Here is a 16,556-nt window from a genome sequence, read left to right on the forward strand (position 1 = left end):
AGAAATAAAGTGACAAATCAAAACACTTGCCACCCTGAAGACGCTCAGAAACTCTGAATGCTGCTGTGGCAGGATTAGGGGAATCTGGAAATAGTAACTAGGAATGCAAAAAGGTTTGCAAATGATGTCCAACAATTTCTTTTTATAATAAGTAAATAAGAATAAACAATTGAATAAGACAACATTTATTATGTAGAACATGCCAACCAGGGTCCTGAAATCACTGATACAGTCCCCTATATGAACATCTCTCTGAAGTTATTGTCTTGTTTTCCAGAAGCTAACTCCTATAAAATAAATAAGTGAGTCTCCACCTGACTTCTAGGGGTGTGCAAAGCAGGCCCTATTCGATTCAGGGACAGTGATTCAATTCGTTGATTTGGGTCACTGTCCCCGACTCAATTCGGCTGAATCTGAAGATTCGATGCTGATTCATCGAATCAGCAATTCAAATTCAGACAAAAACAGCTTTAAAGCTTGAGGTAGCAGACACAGCTTGTGATGGCTGTGAAGCTGGGGCACACAGAGTGTCCCCCAAGAGTGCGGGGGGATCCTGCACATGCTCAGCAGAAAACCCGGAAGTGGACCAGAACTTCTTTTGGTCCACTTCCAGGTCTGCCGGGGACTGTGCTGGCCCCTCCCCGCGGCCACCCCCAGCTTGGAAATCAGTCGCAGGGAGACCCCGGATGTCCCCCCCAGACCAGGGGACACCAGTTACAAAGCCGGGGGTGCGGCGGGGGGGGGCTTGCATGCTCCCCAGCAGACCCAGCAGTGGACTGGAAATGCTTCTGTCCACTTCTGGGTCTCCTGCGCTGGGGAGCCCCCCCATGCTTCTGTGAGACACTCCATGTGCCCCAATATCAAAACACTCACAAGCCCCTGCTACCCAGAGGTATTTAGAAAAAACATTTAAAGCTGTGTCTATTTCAGAATTACCAAATCTTTCCGAATTGACTTGGAGGGTTCCAATTCGATTCGGAGAGATTAAGGGGTCCTCTGATTCAATTCAGATTCAAAGATTCGGCCACTGAATCAGAAAAGATCTCCATCAAATTGAATCAGGGACCAAAGCTTCGCAAAGCCCTACTGACTTCAGGAAGGAATTGTTTACTTTAAAGCACCAGATGCAGGTAGGTCATCAGGAGGCTGCAGGGAGCCTGGAACACTGGCTTCAAAGGTATGAATAAGAGTTCAGTCAACCGCCAAATTATTTCACTAAGGAGTTAACCAAGATGTCCGGTGGTAGTTATTAACATTGATGCCATACATTCTCCTACTTCTCATGGAAGGGAAGATCACAGACTGGCCATTTAGGAGCAATTTATCCTTTTTGTAGCCACAATAGATGCCATTTCAGAGATGTCACCACTTTTCCCTGTCCTAGTGAAACCAAGGCAGAGCTAAGCCCAATGGAGTCTGTAGATATACTGAACCCTATCATTCTGCTAGCCCAGTAGAAGTCAGGGATCACACATGATCAGACTTTTAACACCTCCACACTCTTCTGAGTAGCAATTAGTTCTAGTAATTTGTGCAGGTAGAGCTTATTTTGTTGGCAAAGCTCCTCCCCCAGCAACTGACCCTAGAAGACAATCAATCATGTTGCACCATTCATAGCTGAAAGCTGGAACAGAATCACCCAGTGAAAGGGAGAGGGAAGATATACTATTGGCAGTCATTAAAACATATTAGAGACATGGACATAAACACAAGAGTTCAAAATCACCACATGCGGAAGAGGAGACAGCATTACACCATCTTACTATCAAACCTTAAAATGGCTGATCCCCTCTCACCAATCCCATTGTACAGTGCAAGTTACACTGTACGTTTAATCCACTTAATTTTTTCACTTACTCCTCTTCAAAGTTTTAAGACAATATTAAAGGTCCTGTGCACTGGCTGGCCAGTTTCATTTCTATTTAAAATGTAAAGCACTTGTAAATGCCTTTTGAAATTTTACAGGATTGTTTCTAAAAGTGAAGTACTATTTTTTTATGTTATATGAAAGATGTATAACTTCAAGGACATTCTATTTAAGTAGCTGAATTTATCTACTTTTTTCTGCAAAGCACCATACTGACAGTAAAGGCCTGCTTTTAAAACATGAGGTGTAAAACCGTACATGTGCTTTTTGTGATCGTGCACATAAGGGACCACCATGGGCCATAAGGGACCACCACGGGCCAAAACATGAACTGTAGTAAATGTATGTGCAAGTTGGACATCCAGTATTTTTTAAAAACAGGCCATAAAGCAGGCTATGATAGCAAGAATTCACTGTGTGCCTGACTGTCTGCAACAGCAGAAAATCGGTTTTACTAGTTTCACAACTAAAACCTATTTCTGCAGCTTTTTAAGTCTTGTTATAGACTTGGGCTTTGACTGATAACAAACAACTTATGCATGCTAAAGTGACTAGAATTTTATTGGTAGTGTTGAGGTGACGCTGTTGCTGTGATAATCCAGGAAATATGCAAGAGGCAAGGATTCTTGCAAGTAATATCTTTTATTGGACCAACTGCATGGTCGGGGTAGACACAGGCAAGCTTTAAAATATCACAGTACCCTTACTCAGGTCTCAGAAAGAAAGATGTAGCCAACCACTTCACTCCCAGAAGCCTGAGGAAGGGCACTGTGATACCTGAAAGCTTGTCTATGTGCACAGTTGGTTCAATAAAAGATTTCACACACAAGAATTCTTGCCTCTAGAATTTCACTGTCATTTATATTTTTTCCTTTTCCTTAGAAGACAAGGAAGATTACAATTTAAAAGCCAAATTCAGCCACTCATCCACACTGCACAGTAGCTCATTGCTGCAAGACTGGATCCACTGGATTCAGACACAAAAACGGTGGTACTCAGAGCATGTCTTCATAGTACAATGCAACATCACGTTGAGATATCCAAGCAGGCTTCAGAACCGGAAAACACAGCCACGTCAGCAGAGCAGTTTGCCTAGTTTGTAGGCCAACACAGGCTGCACCAGTGCTGGAACCTGAACTGATATCTCTGCCCAGTGCACAGAGTCACTCAGACATACAGGTACTCCTCACTTAACATCGTCCTGGTTAACATCGTCCTGTTATTATAGTTTCATAATTAGTAGGGTCGGAAGGGACCTGAGCAGATCATCAAGTCCAACCCCCTGCCATGGCAGGAAAGAGTACTGGGGTCACATGACCCCAGCAAGGAGATTGTCTAGCCTTGTCTTAAAGACCCCCAGGATAGGAGCCAGCACCACTTTGCTTAGAAGTTGTTTCCAGATCCTATTACATCCCTGTTCTATTAGAGAACATACTCATTTAAAGTCATGCAATGTTCAGTTTGGCCACCGCCTGCTAATACAGAACTACTATGACGTAACTGATTCACTTAAAGTCGCATTTTTCAAGAACATAACTACAACATTAAGTGAGGAGTAGCTGTACCAGCTTGTTCAGAGATAGCATGGTCAGCTCTGCATAGCACAACATGGTATTGTGCCTGCACAACTTTCCTCATGTTAAATGGCATCTTACACCAAGAGTAGGACTTCACAAATAGTCTCCCATGGGACAAGAGTAATATGCTCAAAAACCCACTGCCAAGGTCTTTTTTATTTTCCTAGAGGTTGGGGTGGGAGGGTGGAGGGGGTTAAGAATAATTGACTCACAACAAAATTAGCAGTACAAAAAAACCCTGAAAGTTCAAGTACCAGCCACTGTTACCAACAGGCTTCCCACACTTCTGAATATTCAGAGCACCATTTTCCTTCACATCAGCTGTCCTGTCCTGAAAAGAAGTTTGCTTCTAGAACTCAAGGGCTGAATACAAGGACAGTGTTACATGTAAATTATAGAATCTGAAATTATATGTAAATGCTTTGGAGAGGACAGGAAAAGTATTTTTTTGCTGGTTAGAAATTTGTCCAATCCATTACTGGAACATTCAGATCACTCAAACTCCTCTAATAAAAGCAGTGAGCATGCATTTTGAAAACACTGCACACATGGGCTGAAAATTCCTGTCTCAGTCCTTCATATATGTAGGAATAGGTGTGCATGTGTATTTTTAAACAAAACACCACAATTGCGTACAATTTAAAACCAAGAGCTCCCTTCACCATACACAATCAGGAATAGATAATTAGCACAGATGCTAGTGTGAAAGACAGGTATATATCCTTTTCAGTGGTATTTTGCTGTAGATACTGAAAACAATAGCCTTTTAATGCGTCAGGATGTAATGAATGCAGCCGATCAGGATATACTGTGAATGCCTGTTTTGCTCTCTGAATGCATTCTATCTGCTGCAGCATCACTGAAAACAATGGGTTTTATGTTAACAGGTGTGGCCCTGGAGACTCACTCCAAGCTGGCTTGGGAAACAGCAAGCATGAATCAGATGAGAATATCGCATTTGTTTATTACTAAGAACCATTCATATTCACATTCAAGAGTTTTACAAGAAGGAGACAAATTTGCTACCACAGCACTTCAGGGAATCAAAATCAGGGAAATGATCCTGCTCTTTCTGTACAGTGAGCAAAAAGGATTCTTCATATCCAAGCAAAAAGAACCATATCCATGGAAATGGGTGGTCCATCAGACTAGCCTATCTCAAAGCCAAAAGCAAGCTAGGAAGTACTACATCTACCCAGTATTAACTGAAAGCCTAAAAGAATTAGTCTGAAAAGAAAGTAAAGCCACAACATAATTAAGAGGGAAAATATAGGACACATTACATGACAGACTTCCCTCTTAGTAGTATGGAAAAAAGAGTCAATCTAGCAAGGTAAATGCTAGCATAAAATTCAAACAGCATCTGAAAACCCACTGACACCTACAGGAGGTATCCATGCATATATTAAATGTAATGTCAAACATGCCATAAACCCCAAAAGTACAGTTCATTTGACTCAGCATAAACAACACAACTGCCTTTCAGATATACTGCAATCAATCTTGCAGAATCCTAAAATCCAAAACAAGCATGCTGCAACATTTTTTCCCTTTCAGCTATTTTAGGAGGAACACAATGTAATATAAAAATCCCTGTGGCTACAGCCAACACCCTGCTTTGGCAGGTCTGCAGATTAAGACATTACTGGATATTTTTCCCATGGAAAGTTGCACGCTAACTAATTAGATAAGTCTACAGTAACACACAGGCTGCTTTTCAGACAACACTAGCCATTCATAAACTGAAAAGGAAATGAGAGGTCACATGCTGGAAGTTTGAAAGAAATAAATGGGTACGAAATCTCCTAATGTGAAAGGCTGTATCCCAAATTTTAAAAATGATTCTCCCAGACCTGTCCAGGGGAAAGCAACCATGCTTGAGATTAAAAACTTGCAGTATAAAACTAAGGTAAACTGGAACAAATAGGTTGGAAAATGGCTACTATTCATCAAGCATTTAGTTGCCAGCGAGTAGGAAAACCAAGTCCATCTACTTAGCATTACTGGAAAAGGTTATACTAGCACAGCACACATCTGACACTTGCTCATCTAATACTCAGTGCTTATTTATGGAAGCCAGATCAAATGCTGGAACATGAGAAAGATTAAAGAGAACTGTATATATGGCTAAGATATGAACCCCATTCGATTTAACTTCATCATCTGTAGTGAATCTTTTCAAGCGTCACACACTTTGGGTCTTGGAGATACACATGCTCAAACGAGCCTATGGTTCCATGCAACTGAACCTGCATGAACGTTCTAGTAAAAAAAAGCTTCCAGGTTTTATCCAGACTCCTCACACCTGTAAAATGTGGTACATTGGCCTGTCTGTAACAACCATTTCTAAAAACTTGCTAAGCTTCTGACAATGCTGATAAGCAGGAGAACAGTGGGTGCATCTACACATGCAATTAGTGAGACGCAACAAACTCCGGGGCAGTCTGGTGCCAGAGTTTATTGCTCCCAGAAGCAGCATTTACATGTGCACCTAAGACCACAGCATGTTGAGCTATGGCAGAGCAGCCACAGTTGGAAGGGGAACACAGGGGCTCAGCCTGCCAGTCTGAAGCTGCTCTGCCCTGGCTCAACAGGCTGCTGAGGGGCTAGCTTGGACACAAAGGTGCTACAGTGCGGGACTAGCTGGCAGGCAACCCCCGCACTGTAGCATCCTCATGCACCAGCCAGCCCCAGTCACCGTCTACACGTTTCAGTGCACTATATAAATCCACCATAGGATAATACTTGTCCCAAACAATACTCTTTTACAGTCGAGCTAATTAAATTTACTGCACCCTTATAGGGGCTCACGTGTAGACAGTGACACTTTACTGAGGAGCTAATAAGTCAACTCTGCAGTGAAGAGATGCACCCAGTTTTAACAACTACTCACACTATGCCTTAGTACCTTGAAGGGCCAGAGAGAACTGGTTACCCTGTTTCACTTCTATGCTGTGGCCATGAATAAAAAGACCAGGACTTTACTGAACTCTTACAATACAAGGCTGCAAGTCTGATTAGGATAATTTATTTTACATTCAAAGCTAGCAATACACTACAGTTAATTTTTTTATTTTGACATTAAGCAACCTCCTCTCTCTCCTAAACACTGCTGAGGAAAACTTCAACACAGACTTTCAGCACTGAATCTTTTGAAGACATCCACACTGATGCGCAATGATTTCTACCAATATACCTGCGCTGAATTTGACTGGTTTCACGGGGTAAAGAAAAAGAGGCCAACTGATCATAGCAGACTGATGGCATAATATTCTCTAATGGACAGGTTCGATCATACAGGGCATTTTATGTGCACAAATTTGAAGGTAAAGCTCTCAGAGAATGGATACCTATCATTTAATATTAATTACGAAAGTTCTGGTAAAGCTGAAAGGAGTAGCTCACTTTTTAGGGCTTTAAACTGCCAATGCATAACAGTTTCTCAATAATTAAAAGATTGCATGCTGCTGTTTCAGCACACTATTTATCCAGGCAGAAAGACTCATCCTCTTTTATACTCCTGCCATCAGGGACATTATGACATCCTGCTTCATGCAACCACAGCACCATTTTATGGACTAAGCCCACAAAAACTGATCCTGGACACACTGTAGTCACTTCTCAACTACACACGACAATGAACCAAATCCTGGTCAAACTTAGGGGAAAGCTTTCTGCTGTAAACTAAGGAGTGCACTTGAAACCACTTCAGAACTGTACTCCCATTAGTGAATCTATACACCACACAATATACCACATCTACTCAAATCCAAAACAAGGTTGTTCCCCTGCCCCCATTCAACATGGGGGGGAAGGCCCTTGTCTTGGACTAGAATATAAGATGCACAGCTGCCGCAACTCTGACTCCAAACCCAACCCGGGCTCAAGGCTGGAACTGAAGCTGGAGCAACCGCCTCCCCCCTCACCAATTGTAGAGGCAGCAGCACAAGAGCTGCTACGGGGCTAGCTCAGGGTCAGAGCTACCCTGTGCTCTGTGACCCAGGCCAGAAAGGGACCAAAGCCACACCTGACAGTAGCAGCAGGGGGGTCAAGGATGCCAAGAGCTGCTGGTGGGGAGAGAGAGAGGAAGGAGTGGCACCACAGGGGTAGAGGGGGCAGGCACTTGCTCTCCCCCCCCACCCCCCACTGCCTACCCCCTCTGCAGCTGTGCACGGGGTAAATTCAAGACAACCCTTCATTAATTAGATTCTATACATGGAAAGTTATAACAACAGTATATATTTTCCATGTATGGAAGCTAATTACTAGCGGGGAGGTATCATCTCACATTTAAAGTAGTTTTGGATTCGGGTAATTCAGTAGATTGTTGTTTCACAATTCCACATATATTAGCTATTCTGATTGACTGAAGTAAGGCACCAATGTTAAGCAGATCCAAGATGCATTTCTTTGGTGATTCTCTATGTGATAAGCTAGCACTTAATGGCAAGGTGCTATTTGATCCTGAATGTAAATGGAGTAAAAAGTGGCTGAAATGGCAGTCTGGAATGTTATGTGAGGTCTTTGTTCCTTTTTTAGGCATCCTCTTGCTTCACTCCTGAAGCCCAAAGGATATAGGTATAGGTCATAAACCTATATAACTGTAAAGTCATTTTAAAGTAATTTCTGTGTGGAATGGATGGACTTCCTGGCAAGAGAGAAAAAACAAGGAGCTCACACACTCTAGCCCTCTTGGCCAAATACTTTTGGCAAGGCATTATTTGAACCTGTACTTAGCTTTTGGGGAGGAAGAAAGGGAAGACATCTGAAGAAACTGTGAAGCTTCTTCACAAACCTTGCATTCATAGACCACGATTACGTTCACTGTTCTTAGTGTCTTTATGTGGAGCATTTCCCCTCAAGCAGATGCTGGTCTCTTCCTATACCAACCGCTAAACAATTTAAAGAGAGGCAGGCTGTACTCTTCCCTTGCTTTAATGAATAACTGGAAGTGCAGTTCCTGCACATGATTCATGGCAAGAGCTGGATTTACATCAGCATGTACTAGCAGGCTGCAGGATTTAAACAAGTATGGCATTTTATGGACAACAATAGGTTCAAAGTAACTTATTGTTGCCTGTGAAAAGAATTATCATATGTCCATTTGGAATATTACATGAAGTCTTTGTTCCTTTTTTAAGCATCCTCTTGCTTCACTCCCAAAGCAACAAGGAAACGGCAGTACAAGCAAAGCTAATATCAAATACTCAGCTCTTTGCAGCAAAAGCTTCCCCATTTCTCATTTTCACAATAACGGGTACAGATAAGAGGGCTGCTATTTTACACGCATTAATTCATATGGAAACTGCCTGCCTCACACACACTTCCTTCTACACACAACAGTATCATAAACACGGATTCTCTCTATGCACTGCCTACGTTCTGAATGGCATTTATTAGACTTTTGGTAAAAGCTTAATCCTAGTGAGGCCGATCACAACATCCTGTTGAGTGCTTTTCCTGGCAAGTTGCAAGTATTTCCCCGTCACAGAGCAGTACCCACCCAAAGAGGTGCCTTTTAACCTCTCCTACAACAGATATTACTTGACAGTGTTTTAAATGCTGTCACTGTATTTGGCAACAGAAGTTTCCTTTGTTCCAAGAGTCAAATTTACCCTCTCTCACTGTAAATAGAATTTAGCCTGATATCTAAAACTGAACATCTGCAGCTTCCAATGACTTCAGCTAGAGCTGCAAGTGCTCCACACATCTGCAAGTAAGGCCATCAGTGGTAGATTTAAACAAAGAAGAAAAAAAGAAAGAAAGAGAGAAAAAAAAAAAGAGAGAACAAGAAAAAAGAATTCAAACCAATCAATCTTGGTTTATTTTACTGTTTACGGCACCCATGCTACGAAGATAAAATATAAATACATTAAATAAGTGTGTTTAGATTGCTCTCCTCAAAATTATCTTCACTTCCAGCTAAAGTCAATGATAAAGCTTGTTCCTCAACACTTAAATGCTAGTCTTCTGAAGTCTTTCAAGGGACTTTAAATAAATAAACCAACCTGTCAAATTTAAATGTGGTGAGCAGTCACTCTTTACACGCAACCTATTTGGGCCCATCTCGATACGCAATCAGAATTAGTTTGCATTATGTTTTTAGAGGCAAATGAAGCTGTGGAAAGAAACTGAACGAGCTTTTGCCATTGGCTGAGTCATGTACATGCTGCCAAATTTAAGTAGTATGCGGTCTCAATCTCACCAAGGCAGGGCTAGACTTTCTTTTTAAACTTACAAATGATGGGAGAGTTTTGCATGTATTCAATATAAAAAAGTTGACAGAGATGGCACAAAAACTATTTATCAATTTAAAAATGTTTGGAGTTCTTAAACCCTGACAACCAAAATACAGCAAAAACAGAGCTATACAAATATTTTTAGGAATGCGTAAGTGCATTTTCCTAGTAGGAAAGAGAATTCACAGTAAAAGCAAGCATCTCAACAGGAAAGGAATTCAGTCAATACATATTGTGACATCATGTTTCTGAATCACTATTTCTGTTCTAAGCACTGTTACTCAGTGTTTAAAACTTGTTTTCATCTTTTTTCCTTTTAGGACCGCCAGAAATTAACATCTTTAAAAGATTTAGTTTGCAAAGTCAAGCAAAGTTAGCAATGCCAGCTTTTACGCTTCCTTGCACAACCTTAATTTGACCTTTGTGTCTATCCATTATGATGCTGCCTTTAATTATGTGATCACACAGTGGAAAAAAAGACAAACTGTGCAGAGGATGAAAAGTGTCCAGAAGCCCTTATGACCACTGTGAAGACAGCTACCCATATTTTAATCAGCTGTTTGGAGAAACTACAAATGATTTGACAGAGCACTCTTGCTACCATCCTAGAAGCCAAGAAACAACCCCGTATTACAGGGCTACATTTGTGCCGGTATGAGAATACTTTGTGCAACTTGGGCAACTTCACGTTCCAGTCAGGAAACAAATAGTTGAAGGTGCATCTACGTGTACAGAAATAGTCCAGATCATAGAACCAGCATGTATCACGCCTGTAATGTAACCAGCCTGAACTCTGTTGTTCTGAAGTGGATATCTACAACATCTCCTCAAGAGAACTGCACTCCTGCAATCAAGAGGAGCACAGAGGCCTCCTCTTTAGGTAATGTAGACCCTGGTTCCTTTTATATATGCTGCTAATGCACACTGCATTCTTGCCCTTCTGTCCTTACTACCTTTTCTGCAGCACAGAGCAAGTTAAAAAGTAGAAAGCAAATCAACCCCTTCCTTGAAGAGCTTCCAATCTAAGAGAAAAAGCTGATCCTACAAGAAAAAAGGCAACCAGAAATAATTGCAAAATAGGGGAGGGGGTTTGAAAGCAGGGAGGAAAACATGTCAAATAATACTCAGGGTGCTGCTTAAGGTTGACTGATTGAAAGATAACCCAGAAGGGGCAAAGACTCTCAAGGAAGTTAGGCAACCTATAGGCAAGAAAATTATATGAAGCCTTCAAGAAAAAGGGAAGTGTGGATTTAACCTAATACAGTAAAGACACCTGACACGATCCCAGACAAGATTTTCAACATTACTTCCACTGACTTCATTGGCACATGTTGGGTATTTGACATATCTGGGGGAAAGAGGAGGGGGGAGAGGGTAGCGGGGAGACAAGGAGGAAATCAAACCACTTATTTAGTATTAATACCATTTCTGAGTATCGTGAGCTTAGAAAGAATATTTTAGATAGACTGGAAGTTTAGGTTGATGAAATACACATGAAGGCCTAGGATTGCTAGACCACCTGGAGATTTTGCATTAATAGGAAAAACTATCATACCTGAACCAAACAATGGAATGCATTACATTTCACCCAGTACACTGGAAAAAATGGCAGCTATTAGAGATGCTTCAGAGAAGGGTTAAATAATCTCAGATGACAAGAACCTCCAGGCAAGTTAATAGGAACCTTCTGCATTGACTTCAATGAGAGCCAGGCCTTTAATGCCCCGGGCAAATTTTACTGTTCCACAGCAGTGTGGGAACGAATTTCTTACCCTTAAATGGCAGCCTGTTCATGCCCTGAAGCATGGGACTGGATGATCCTTAAGTTTTAGGTCAAATAGCATAAATGCAGGTCTTATTCTTGCTCAGGTGGATAATTCCATGCATTCTCAATATCCTAGAGTAGGAAGTTAACAAATGCTTAAGTAATGTTTACTGACACTTTGCCATGAGACTGAATCTCTGGTTGGTTTGAGGTTTGCATTTTCAAGAACTCTTCAACATCTGCATTTTTAGAGGAATGAAAGCTTGAAATTAAGTATTTTTAATTAAAAATACCACAGCAAATGCTGCCAGACATAATTATCTTCCTTTACTTGTCAACCTTAATTTCGTTCTGACATGCACTTGGCACAAGCCAGACCAAAACTCCAAATGTGGTCCTAAACTAAGCCAGAATGTCAACATATGGACAAAGGCCAAAAACTCTCAGATTAACACTTCCTTCTAAGAGACTTACTGTACCCTAAAACCTAAGTTCAGTACTGACATATATTAAGGAATTAATTTAGCATACACGGCAATTTACCTCTTATAACTAGGAATTTAAAAAATAAAACAATAACTGGTTCATTTTCAAATCATTTTGATTTGGACTACATTACAGTAGTCTCTAAGTCTGCTCACACCCATGCTCAAGGGGGGGGAGGGACATTTTAATTAGAGCTGTTCCTGGACAGCCACTCTAATTAAAATGGCCCACCGTCACACGTATTAAGCCCCTGCGTGTTTTAAAATGGCTGCAGAACACATCATCTGAACTCATTCAACAAGGTTTAGATAAAACACCCCTGTGGCCATTTTAAAATGCACCCGGGGCTAAATACACCTGAGGGTGAGCCAACACTGCTGCGTTCCAATTAGAATACGAACAAGGACACGTACAAGCGGCCTAAATATTAGCTAACTTGCAAACCAATTTTAATCATAAAGATAATGTCTTAAGTGTCAAATGCCTGGGATTTTTATAATGGTCTTGGGGTCAGGAAGCAAAACTGTGGAAAGAAGGCTCAGATATCACTGAGATGGGTATTCTTTAAAAAATGAATGAAGAGCTTCAGTTTTCATATGGTAAGGCTCAGTCAGCATTTTCTGAAAAATTAAGTTTAATTTACTTTATCTCAAGTTAGGTAACCCAAAGCTTAAAAGATACCAGTTCCACCACCATCCTCCTCCTCCCACTCCCAAACCTCAGTCTAGTAAATCCTGAACTAAGTCTTACACAATGGAGTTTCTTGGGGTAACTGGAAATTTCTAGTTCATATTTCTTTTCTAGATTAAGGGATACATTTGGATTACACCCACACAAACTCCACTTGTTCCAAAGTTACACAATTCTAAATTAAAGCAAATGTTGTCCTTTTGTTTTCCTAAGGCCACAAATGTATAGTATAGGGCTGGCCAAAAAGTCATTCATCACAACATTTCAATTATATTTCAATTTTATCTTTAAAATGATTTTTTAAGCCCTGATTAGAATATGGGGAAACTAGCTCTTAAACAGATTCGAAGCCTTTTGAGAGTTTTCACGATCTCTCTTCTTCCCTAAGTATCTGATTGTGAAGTATGCCAGTTTTGTGTGCGCGCCAGTTTTACATGTACGTTATAAGTCAAGCATCTTAATTATGCAAAAGGCTGATGGGGCCTGCATGTGGCCTCAAGCATACAGTACAGCCATTTTTCCAGTCTCCATTTTTGCTCACTACTTGCATCACAGCAACTGACGTAAACAGCAGTCCAGACTCCAGCATGCTACCAGGAAGTAGAAAACAAACTGCAGCCATTAAACAAAGACTCAAAGGAGCCTCAAGCAGGGCTGCAGTGATCTATTTCTGTATAAACTAATGAAGAGGCTCCCACCCCATTTCCAGGGGGAATCTTTTCAATTTGCAGCCGCTTGAGAATAAGGCAGAAGAACTGCTAGTTTAGTAATGATGCATCCCAAAGACCAGTAACCATGCGAGAAACCACAGCGCAAGCACTACTGTTCCCTCCCCAGCCCCAACCTCAGCCTCCCCCAGAAGTTACCTTGTGCTGGAAAACCTTCATGCACACACAGGGCTGCAGCTTCTGCTGCAGGCACTTAAGAAAATAGCAGCAAGAAGACGAGGAGAGGCAGGGAGAGCAACAGTATTTGGGTCATTCCATCAGAGTAGTCCCTGCAGGGGGGACTCATAGGCTTTTTTCTTTCTGCTTCCTGCCCTCCTAGGCAGATCCTGTCCACAGAAACTAAACTTGGCTGCCAGAGTGACTATGTTACCCATATTTCAGTATATAGCAAAACTTACAAGGACTTCTCCACTTCTCTGTGTATTTAAAATGCCCTCTCACCTGCATTGCACAGGACTTGGTATCACCCAGGCAGCTCGGGGGGGGGAAGTGAGCATTGAACAAGCAAAGATACTTTCTTCCATGGGAATTTTTTGCAATCGGTAAACACTGTAGGCTCAGAAGCCGGAAAAGGAGGTTCTGTTTTCTTGTTTTCTTTTAGGAAAACCCAGTGACATTCATTCCACCCCAACCCCCCCTTCCCAGGCCTAGTCAGCTCTGATATTTTTCAGAGGGAATTTGACACATCATTGATTTTTCTAGCTAAAATTATTCATAGCAAAGCCAAGCTGCATCGTGTTACATGTCTCTTCCATGCAGATCTAATGTTGAGCCGGAACAACCAAATTCTACTGCAGCTACACATGGAGGCCTTCTGTTTTTCCTCCAAGGAAATTTAGGCAGGGCCAATTTAGGGAAGGCTGTAACAGCAGTCTGTCCTGATCCTGCATCTCTGAGTAGTCCATATGTGGGCTGCGCCAACCTGCCTGCCATCTTCATAGGAGGATCAGAAGCAGCCAGTATATTAATTTAGTGTCAGAATTTAAAGTCTTCCTGAACTATCCATCTTATATGAAGTATATAGAAACAGTCCAAATAGTTTGGATACTAGAAGCAGCAAAGCTACATTTGGGCTACAGGAAAAATCCAATAAAACATGTAAGAGGGATGAGAAGTGAGTGCATGCACATACAGAATAAAAATGAGTGTGATGTAAAAATAAAGCAAGTAGAATAAAAGCTTGCGAAGCAAGAAAGCAAGGGACTGAGAGTTTAGCTACACCTGGTGAGAGATCGCGTGATCTGTCACAAAAAGGAACCTTGTTCTAGCCCCCTAACTTCATTAAAGCAATGGATAATTATAGGACAGGCAGCTTCTGATTGCCAAATAAGAGTTCATACAACCTGGCAGAGCTGAGGTAGGGGAACCCAGCTTAGCATAAGTCCTACTTCATTTATTTTAGAACATAACTTAGCTCTACTAGATTCCCATACATTTTAGAAATGTTTCAACTGGTTGTAATCTCTATTCAGTTCTCAACTCAACTTGAAGATCCCACAGGGCTCTCCATGACTATGCAAAAGTATGAGTTCAAGGACTCCACAATTTACCATGTGCAGCCATCATTTAATACAGTAATCCACCAACACTTTGCAATCAGAGTTTGATCCAGCTGTCCCAGCGCAACAATTATGAAGTAGTTCATTTGCAAGTATTAAGCTTGATCTACTTATGTTTCAAATGAGTCATCTTTTCACAAACTGTTCAGGCAAGAAGAGGCTCAGAGTGAACTGGTCGTTCTGCTTGTTCATAAACAAAATTGGAGGTTGTAGTGTGCCAGCCTTTTAGTGCACACTGCTGTACAATACAAAAGGTATGTGGTCGGGAAGCCATATTGCATGGCGTAGAACACCACACAAAGCAAGGGTCTGGATACCCTCTGAGCCTTGGAAGGATAGTTTCTAGCTCCCAGAGTAAGTCCAGGGGACAGCTGCTTCTAACCATTAAGTCTAACATCGCTTTGTACAACAAAGCTGGACTCGATGATCTTCCAAGGTCCCTTCCAGCCCTAATGTCTATGAAATCTATGTAACAAACAAAACACCCCTCCCACTTCCCCCCCTAAAAAAAATTAATAACCAGGTTTTTGTATCAAAGATGCCAAAGGTACACACCCATCTAAATCCAAACTATAGTCTTAATCATTTGGCAGCCATAGGCCTGGGATGATCATGTGTCTCATTTGCACCAGGACAACCTCATTTTAAACATTTGTACTAGGAGACCGGTCAGTATCTGCAAACTGATGCTTTCACTAGTTTCCTCCCATTTTCAGACACTCCCCTAGGCCCCAAAAATAGCTGTATATGCCAGAGTGTAACGAGAAGTTCAATAAATACGGTTCCTCTACAAGTCTCACCCAGGAATAAGGTCTTCTGTACTAAATTTCCCAAATTTAGTATTTTGGGAATGCTAAAATTCTAAGTACTAAAAGCCTGTGACCAGGGAACAGGGACTGCCAACAGGGGAGCAGTTTGCAGGCAGTTCCCAGTCCAATTCACGGGCAGGAGTACATACCGTGTAGGAGTACACGGGAGCCTCAGGCAGACTTCAGATAAGTGAACAAGGAGGGGGGGCTACTATGGGAGTGATGACACAGAGCACAGCCAGGGACCCTGCCCTGCTGCTCTGTGAGGCCTCCACCCAGACAGGCCCCTTGGATGGGTCGGCAGTGCCCTGGCCTCCCATCTGCAGGGGTTGCCTGCCAGGACCTCTGAGGCCTGGGGGTAGCGTGGGGGCTGGGGGTTCCCTTGCCTGTCCCACATGTGCCCAGATTGAGGCGGTGGAATGGCAGGTGAGGGAACTCCAGGCAGAGGTGAGCAGGCTGCGGGGGATCAGAGCTGCAGAGGATGAGATTGATGGATACTTTCATTCTTTGCAGGATCAAGCACCCAGCACAGAGACATCACGGGAGAGTCCCAGGACAGCTGAATGGAAGCCAGTCACCTCCAGAGCTAGACAGCGTGCGGCTGTGACTGCTTCCCCAACACAACTGGGGAACAGATACAAAACCCTGGCAGCACTGGAGGATGATGCAGCAGAGGAAGCCACAGGGGAAGACATCCACAACAAAGAGCAGGCAGGCTGAACAACAACTGAGCAGCTGGAGGAAGAGACACCAGGTCATTATGGGCGACTCCCTCCTGAGAAGCATGGAGGGGCCTATCTGTCGACTGGATCCCACAACATGGGAGATTTGATGCC

The 16,556-nt window shown here is 42.2% G+C and overlaps 1 protein-coding gene across 4 annotated transcripts in view; it reads right to left on the reverse strand.

Annotated features, from left to right (window-relative positions):
• CPEB4 (cytoplasmic polyadenylation element binding protein 4) overlaps nucleotides 1-16,556 on the reverse strand; it is a 102,686-nt gene that overhangs the window by 35,826 nt on the left and 50,304 nt on the right. Inside the window, exon 1 of one of the 4 annotated variants that reach the window (XM_019506401.1) lies at nucleotides 11,456-11,511. The exons of the other annotated variants lie outside the window; for them this stretch is intronic. Coding sequence (XP_019361946.1) covers nucleotides 11,456-11,489 — 34 coding nt within the window. The 5' untranslated portion in view covers nucleotides 11,490-11,511. Of the gene's footprint in view, nucleotides 1-11,455; nucleotides 11,512-16,556 lie in introns of those variants that run through there. 4 annotated transcript variants of the gene reach the window in all.

This window comes from Gavialis gangeticus, unplaced genomic scaffold (genome assembly GCF_001723915.1).
Source record: "Gavialis gangeticus isolate Ggan-Ray unplaced genomic scaffold, GavGan_comp1, whole genome shotgun sequence".
Classification (NCBI taxonomy): Eukaryota; Metazoa; Chordata; order Crocodylia; family Gavialidae; genus Gavialis; species Gavialis gangeticus.